This window comes from Perkinsus marinus, assembly GCF_000006405.1.
Source record: "Perkinsus marinus ATCC 50983 genomic scaffold scf_1104296934586, whole genome shotgun sequence".
Classification (NCBI taxonomy): domain Eukaryota; phylum Perkinsozoa; order Perkinsida; family Perkinsidae; genus Perkinsus; species Perkinsus marinus.
In genome coordinates this window covers 49568-58359 of record NW_003214716.1, presented here as the reverse complement: position 1 = coordinate 58359, position 8792 = coordinate 49568, and the positions used below count along the sequence as shown (strand labels likewise).

At 40.9% G+C, this 8792-nt stretch overlaps 1 protein-coding gene across 1 annotated transcript in view; it reads left to right on the top strand.

The window, feature by feature from the left end:
• Positions 1-7035, top strand: part of Pmar_PMAR019320 (Neutral trehalase, putative) — a gene marked incomplete at both ends in the record, with an annotated part of 11436 nt that extends 4401 nt beyond the window's left edge. Inside the window, 7 exons of the mRNA XM_002784798.1 lie at positions 2925-3080; positions 5009-5149; positions 5199-5268; positions 5327-5542; positions 6063-6173; positions 6429-6576; positions 6892-7035. Of these exons, the coding sequence (XP_002784844.1) occupies positions 2925-3080; positions 5009-5149; positions 5199-5268; positions 5327-5542; positions 6063-6173; positions 6429-6576; positions 6892-7035 (986 nt within the window). The remainder of the gene's footprint in view (positions 1-2924; positions 3081-5008; positions 5150-5198; positions 5269-5326; positions 5543-6062; positions 6174-6428; positions 6577-6891) is intronic.
• Positions 7036-8792: the final 1757 nt, after the last annotated feature.

The window sequence follows — 8792 nt, the reverse complement described above, 5'->3', positions numbered from 1 at the left end:
AAACTCCTGAGCTCAGCTGAGGAAAGCAAACATATATTCCCACTCCAACAACCCCATAGATCCACAACGTCCAACATCTCGAAAACCATCCGTGGCCACTAGCTGCTCTTGTGCAAGTTGTGTCTCCCTCCCCTTGGAACGCCGACTTAACACAATAAATTCGACTGAATAGTTATATCATCAGCCTCGAATTTCAACACGACGCTTGGCTGAATCCTTTCCTCAGCTGAGCTCAGGAGTTTCCTAATTATATGAGGCTCACATATGAATTCGGGTAAGCGTGTTTAGAGAGCAATGATGATTTCCTCCCAGGATTCCCATATTATCAACAACACACTGGAAGCTGACCATATGCATATTTCCTCAGAGTGGAACTTCGTGACGTGGACGAATGTCACGATACACCTCGGTGTGGTATAGCTTTGAGACTTGACTCAGTTGGGTCGATATTAGCTACCTTTGGTAGTTGATCGGATATTCCGATGCGAAGGGGATATCTAGATAGTTTGAAACTGTCCTCGCCATTTCTCACTGTAAAGATTCGTATATAAGCTCGCGCACTTAAGAGTGAAACGGTTGCAGTGTATAACGTGGCATGTGATAATTAACTAAGATTATATTTTTCATCATCCACACTCTCCTCTGAAATTGTGTTATCATCCATCATGGCTGCCGATGATCAGCACAAACAAGGCGAACCAGTAGTTTGTTGAAGACTTTGTCAACAGAATTCAGAAAGTACAAAAACATACATGCCTGAGAACAGGAAGAGCACTCCATTACAATGTAGATGTCAGCTCGAGAGTAACATACATTGACAAATTTTCGTCAGACGAACTAACGACAGAAGAATTCTAGGCTCAGATAACTTCTGCTACGCCCGCTCCCTCTCCGCCCGTTTCCTCATTATATTACTGCCCTCTTGAAACGCAAACTGGGAATCAGTAGTTTGTTGAACACTTCACCAACAGAATTCAGAAAGTACAAAAACATACATGTCTGAGAACAGGAAAGCCACTCCATGAATGTGTAGATATCAGTTCAAGAGTAACATCCATCTTTTGAATAAATTCAGTTGTGCGCATATGAGCAAACTTTAGTTACATCGTGGAGTGCACGCAAGCACATGTGTATGCGTGCATATTTCATTCGGGGTGCGGTTCAATCGTTGTTTTGGTTGCATCTCACCTATCTTCGTTCATTTGTTGGAGTGGTTAAGGCTGCTGTTGATGGTCAACATTTCACTTGTGCCTCGTCTAATCCACCATGTTAAACGTGTATAATTCTGTTAACCTAATCACACTTTTGTTAAAATCACAGAATTAGTATTGTGATAGTAATTATTTCCCCACTCCTTAAAGAGCACCAGAGCTTGCCAACTTCTCATTGAAGTCAATCTATCATATTCCTCAACGTCGCACGATGATGAATTACGGGGAAGATGAGTTCTGATTTGTGACTCTACACCTTCTAAACATCTAGTTCGTTTTGGGAAACATCAATTTCTAGCTCGTGTTTTGCTTACCGTGTCACTCGTCCGTAGGCATCATGCAGAACCGAGCACTAATCCTAACCCTCATCATGAGAGTACTGGCGTAATTGTCCCGGTAACACGAAGTTCCGGACAACGAAGTCGATTTTCCTAAATGGACGAAATTGAAGGTCTGAAGGTGTACTCGACGAAATTGAAAGTTCTATGACGAATTCGAAGATGCGAAAGTCGAAATTGAAAGTTCTATTAACACGAACTTAAACTTACTATCGCCTTCGGACGTACTTGAATGTTGTATGACGAAGTTGAGAGTTCTAATTGTGAATATGATCTTCCCGTTTCGGACTCGTACCTCCAACTTCGCGCGTCCCGACGAAATTGATGGTTCCAGAATCGAACTAGATGTTTAAAAGGTGTAGGCTGGCGGCCAGATGGCGAGCGCGAGCGAATTTGACACGTAAATGCATCGCGATGAAATAGTTTTTCTGTTCTCTAATTTTGAGAAAGTGTACGACAATATGAAATTCCTGAGAAAATTTTGGAAAATTGGTTTCTGAACTCCTGAGCTGATGAGAAAGGCTAATATATATTCCTCCAACATTGTAGCGATTTAAATATATATTTCAAATACTAGTATCGGTATAATGGTTGAGCAGCCTCTAGATATACTCCGTCACACTATAGCAACTCGGGCGTGGCCATCATTAACTCGGCAGATGGGACCCGAAGCCGACAAGATAATAAGATGCTTAGTCGACTCTAAGGTTAAATCGAGGAGAGCTGATGGTAGGTTGGAAAATATAATAAGTTTCACGTGGAGTAATATTCTGTGAAAAACGCGATATTCGCGGTGATAATATGCAGTAGTCGTGAAATTTAATTTTTTTCACTAGTGTTTTCTACATCAAAACTCTAATAAGTTTACAATCGTGAAATTGGAAATATAATAAGTTTTTTTTCGTGAAATTGGGTACAACGAAACCTGTCGTACTGAGGTTGATGAAAATCTCACTTGCGACTCGTATAATCAACCATCTCAGACTTCGTGTATAATTCTGTTTCCACGGACAAGAATAATGATTTTGTGAAATCGAATTTTCGTGAAACTCATACGGCAGCGTATTGATTATTCATGTAATTTTTTTTTCAATTAATTCTAATTTTTTCTGGTAAATTTTAGGCAATCTTGATTACTCGTATATTTCTTTTCAAATGATTTTCATTTTTCTAGTAAATTTTAGGCAATCTTGATTATTCATATAATTTTTCCAATTGATTTTCATTTTTTCTGGCGAATTTTAGGCAATCTTGATTATTCATATAATTTTTTTCAATTGATTTTAATTTTTCTGGTGAATTTTAGGCAACCCGTTGCTGTTCGTACCAGCAGCCGATTTGAATGTTTACAAAGATGCCTTGAAGAACTCAGCAGTTGGAGTGGAAGCGTTTCCTGGTGTACCGAAATCGACGAAAGACTTCGAAGAGATGGACTCAGCACTACTGGCGTTAGAGTTCGGCTCTTCGTATATGGTACCTGGCGCACGGTTCAACGAGATGTATGGCTGGGATAGGTACCATAAGGGCGTGGGTTCGATCCCTGGGACGGTTAAATTTACACTAGTGTGATGGAAAGGAATTATTTGCGCCATAGTTGTATATATATTTATATTGTAGGAAGCGTGGGAAAATATGTATATGGTCAACCACATGTGTTGGTGAGAAAATTAAAATTTTGAAAAATTCTCATTGATTTCTGTACACTTCTACACGAATTTGTATGTTAACGTGTATATTTAGCGGGAAAACTCTCAAGCTCAGCATAGAAAAGCGAACATAACTTTCCAACGCTGTAGGAAAATCTTCTGAAGGTGTCACAAGTGAGATTTGAACCCGGGATCTCCCAAATTGTTGATATTCAACAGTTTTTGAAGTTGAATGATAAAAGTCATCCACGAAATACTATAGTGAACCGATGGTCGATCATTTTAGAGTGAATTTATCATAAAATCTTCGCTGTGCGTTGTGGAGATATCTTTGAGTATCTTTTCTTCTTCCTCAGCTATTTCATTACTCTTGGGTTGGTCCATTCATCGTCACCACCGAATACTGAGCTCCTTCGAATCGCCACGTCCATGTTGAGAAACCACGTGTATCAGGTGGAGAATTACGGCAAAGTTCTTAATGCCAATCGATCGTAATAATGTGGCGAGTTCTGTAGTGTTGGAGTAGGAATGTATATGTTGGCTTTTCTCATCAGTTGAGCTCAGAAGAGTTTACGTACGAATTCGGGTAGAAGTGTAATACAGGAATCAATAAGAATTTCCCGAAATTTTTCCCCTCGAAAAATTCACAAATGTCGTCATCTACGCATGTAGTTGATCATGTGCATATTCCCCCACGCCGCGATTGTGTATGCGTGCTGATTCCACACTCAACGATTTCTTTTCTAGTGTTTCAATATCTCGGGCAACTCCGCGGTATAGTGTTAACTGGTTTCATTTACAATTTTTTCTGAAAAAAAATCGGGAAATTTCCCGGTATTTGTGGAATTTTCAGGTATTTTCTGAATCGTGCGCAACCCCCTCTGTTATCGTCAACCCTCATGCTATTGCTACCGTACATTACAGACGATGATAAACTGGTAGCTTTAGGCCAAATCTTGCTCATCTTGCTCAATCTTGCATTTCCTCAACGGCAGGTCCAACGAGCCACAGCGGCAATTGTGAAGGAATATGATACTGTGTGGAAGTCAACGCCAAGATACGATGAAATAACAGGCTTGTCGAAGTGAGAAAATTTCTTAGCGGAGCGAAGCGTTTCACGAATACAATTTTCGTCGTAGATACGGTGGATCACCGGCAGCTCGATGTAGGGCTGTGGAACCGGGGCATTACGATTGGATGCTCACGTTAGAGGGAGGAGATCTCGAGAGAGCGGTATTAATAATGGGGGGAATATGCGCATTGCGGAGCGAGCGGAGCATATACCGCAACAACAGGCGTGCATGCAGAATTATTCTGGCTTAACTACGAAGCGTGGGGGGTTATCAGATAGATCAAACGACTCCTCTATATGCGGAGGTGTTGGGAAAAATCGGAAAACTCGATTATGCGAACAGCTCGAAGAGATATGCACGAAAAACTTTAATGATGGAGAAGTGTCCTACCCGGGGATCGAACCGGGCTGGACCTATGTAAAATTCTTTGATTGAGTCCATGGACGTGGACTCAGTGAGCTCCGCCCCTTGGTCACGAAGGCCTAGTGGTCAACTACATGTGTTAGTTATAATATTGAGGGTCGGATGAAATTTTGGGAAATTCTTGTTGGAGTTCTCTGCACACTTCTACCATAATTGGTACGTAAACTTGTCTAGTGGGGAAACTCGTGAGCTCGGCTGAGAAGAACAAATACTCCTTCAACTTCAAAAATTGACTGAGAATATTTCCAGATTTTTTTCAGAAAATTTCTGTTAAAAGTTTCCTACATGTCTATCTCGGTACTCCTGAATATTTCTAGTTGATGCTCAGGTCCAATCTGATATGGCCGTCCGTGAGTCGGGTCACGACACCACAGCGCGGTTGAATCGATACGATGCATGTGATATGGCAACAGTCGATTTGAATTGTATCTTGTATAAGATAGAGCGAGATATGGCATGTAAGTATCATAATCGATCACGTGATCGATTTTGATTTCCCCCCTGTAGTTTTGAAAGAGCCATCTCGAGATTGGACGGCTCTTGCGGAAGCGCGAAAGTTGACGATATTGAGATTAATGTGAGGAGTGACTTGTAGAAGATATCGATCAAAGATATGCGTATCTTTTTGCACGCAGGTACATACCAGAAAGGAGTGCATTTTTCGACTACAACACGCGTAACGGGCAAGTGGACACATCGTTTTTGTCGGTGACGGGATTGGCGTATCCTCTATGGTGCGGTGTGGTTGATGGAGATCGGCAACTTTCTAATGAGGTTGTTAACACGTTGATGGGCTATCTTGGTCAACCTGGTGGTGTGGTATCGGACGATTTAAAAAACAATGAAAAAGGGTAAGATATTTTAGCGGAGCGAAGCTTTTATTATTTCGTTTTTTTGGTTACTGTTGCTGTTAGCAGTGTTGGTAAAATGTATGTTTTTGGTTTTCCCAGCTGAGCTCAGGAGTTTCCTCGCTCATCGTGGAGGTTTACGCGTGAATTCGGAGTACCTCAGAATTTTCATATTGTCATTCGGGAAATTCTCGTTGGTTTCTGTATATTTATATCCTAATTCGTATATAAACGCCTATTATAAGTGATTTAACTTCTGACTGAGCCCTAAGATCAGCTGAGGAAAGCAAACATATATTTCAACTGGTGTAACCCCCAAAGAACTGTCACCCTTCAGATGCGGGTATACTATGAATTTGATGAGTATCGTTTTTTCCACACTCCACACTGGTGTCGTTGTTGTTGTTGTTGTCGTATATGTTGCTGTTGTTGTTGCTGCTGTTGTTGTATATGTTGTTGTTGCTGCTGTTGTTGTATATGTTATTGTTGTATATGGTGTTGTTGTATATGTTGTTGTTTTTAGATTCACCGGTCAGTGGGATTGGCCAGCTGGATGGGCACCGCATCAGATGATCACTTGGATGGGGCTTATGAGGTTGGGGTATCTTACACAAGCTCGAGATTTGGCATCTAGGTAGGTAAATTGGGGAAATCTTCATACTGCGATTTGGTATCTTTCCTCGTGGTGATATTTATCAACGTAGTGTTGGAGGAATATATGTTTGATTTCTTCAGCTGAGCTCGGGAGTTTCCATACGAATATACGCGAATCGGAGTTGAAATGTACGGAGAGTAGTGAGAATTTCTCAAAGATTTTCCCGGAATTTTCATAGAGTCACTAACACATGTAGTTTGTTATGTGCATATTTTCCCACTCGTTTTTTTTCAGATGGGTTCGTTTGTGTTTGAGAACCTTTCAAGTGTATGACTGTTTGCCTGAGAAGTTTGACGTGGTTCACTGCACCTCGAGAATCGACGTAGAATATGGCAATCAGTGCAGCGAAAAAGGAGAGTATTTCGGATGGACTATAGCAAGTGTAACGAGAGGAGTGGTATCTTATCTAGAGCTGTGTAGAGATGAACATGGAAACGCAGTATAAACTTGAATTACTACCAGGACCAACTTTTCTCATTGTGGAATATTTGAGCTTCTTTAGAATGAGAGTGTCACTTGAAATTTTCAACTGCATTTAATATCGATTCCTGAATCCCACCTGGTTGCCGTTCTAATATATAAACATCAAACAACACGATTAACTCTCACTATTGATTGTCTCGAAATTTGTTATGGAATTGGAATCATATAACTAAAGTCAGTTGCTCACTTTGTTGTGTCATCTATTTCTATTTAGGTTGAAATGGCCCTGCAGTCGGTTTTGACTGCCGAAGATATTGCACAGATAAACCACGATTTTTCGAATTCGCGTGGATTCGAAAAGTCGCCCGCTGAAGAGGATGAGAAGCACCCTCAAGCTACGGTCAATTCCTGTGGTTAATTTACGAATTCTAGTGGTGTGGTTTAAACAGAGTTTCAGAATAATTTTGTGGCGCAGTGACGGTGGGAGTGATGGAACATAACTAATATGCAACGTCCCATCACGGCAGCGTGTATACATAGCCTGACCGATGTGCCGAACCAATAGACTGTATACGACTACATCAAGGTATACAGCCTTATAGTGGCAATAAAGATGACATATTGATTTTCGATTTAAAAAGAAAAAGGATTGACTTTCAAGTGCCTTCTTCGGCCTCACAAGGTATCAGTCCGTCCAGGACATCGACGGCAGGAAAGTGTGTGATCGTGTGCAATGATACTTGGATCGATTCCGTCCGAGTATCATGGCTTTCCGAGTCCCAATTTCGGTAAATTTTCCGACTCAAAAGAGTTCACAAGCCACGCGGCAACACCATCGAAAATCCCGAAAAGAACAAGCGCCGTTTGCGTCCAAGTACTCTCGGTGTTCCACTTTTAACACCAAAATATTGAATATCTCCCTGACCGCACTGATATCGATGGTAAACACAGAGCGTGACTCGAACGTAGTCCTCGGTGCAAAAGCTCGGGAGTCGACTCTCTCAATAAGTTACACTTCAGTAATGTATGAACTCTCGTTTTGGGGTTTCCAGAGCTGCTCGTAATTCGGAGTATTTCAGCAATTCGATCGGCTCCCGGTTCGATTCCGATCTGACGAGCTTCTTAGAGTCGACGAAGACAGCTCTTGCGGATATTTCCCAACTTCGGAATAAATCACCCAACATCATCGTTTTTAGAAACGTAATAATCGTCACATTGACTTTGACCGCCAATTCGAGGCAAAATCATCTTCATCAAAATCCTCTTCCTCACTATCATCATCATTACTAGCAGCAGGCACCTCAGGTGTAGCAGCACCTACACGACGTAAATAGCGCGCGCCCAAAAATAAGTCGTACTTTTCGATGGTAATTCCTCTTGTTGGATTTCCTCTTCGGAACTGCTTTCCGTATCATCAACAACCGATGATTGATCGGTGGGAGGAGGCGGTGGAAGATGTAATTCGTGTCTGTCGTGGACCCTCCTTCGTTTATCACGCAATTCAGAAAGATGCCTTTCGCGATCTTCCTGGTCGTGGTGTAGCGAACGAACGTATCTTGAAATATTTGGAATCGTAACGAGTGTATTTTTTAAATCCGAAAGCTCAGTATTTCACGTTTAGTGATCAGTGTTTCAGCGAACTTAAGAGTTCAACAAGGCTTAGATATAGTATCGAACCATCATACACTGAAGTAAAACGGTCATATTCGTGACCGTCATCCGTATACTGTACGTGTGTTTCCTTATACAAATGCATAGAAAGTTTGATTTCCCGGCTAATACGACGAATATTCATTCAAATTTACAACATGATAAATGTATCCATATAACAAATATATACACTAAGAGTTTGGTTAGCTATATCGAGCTCCCGGTGGCCCTATCATTAAAATAATCGTGCACAGGCGTGCAAATTTCAAGGTGAGTCTGACACTGCTATCACTCAATAACGTGATACTGCATCACAATTTAATAACAATGAAATCAATATGAGTAATATTTTACATTTTTGCTTATCTGATAGATAGAATATACTTTATATTATAGTCTCTATCAACAATATGTATATCTATATTAATCTTAGGGTTTCACCAGTTGACTCTTTGTATAAAACTCGATATGAAGTGAATTATGGTAAAGGTCTATCACTAGTATTCTTCATATCACGAGTAGAAT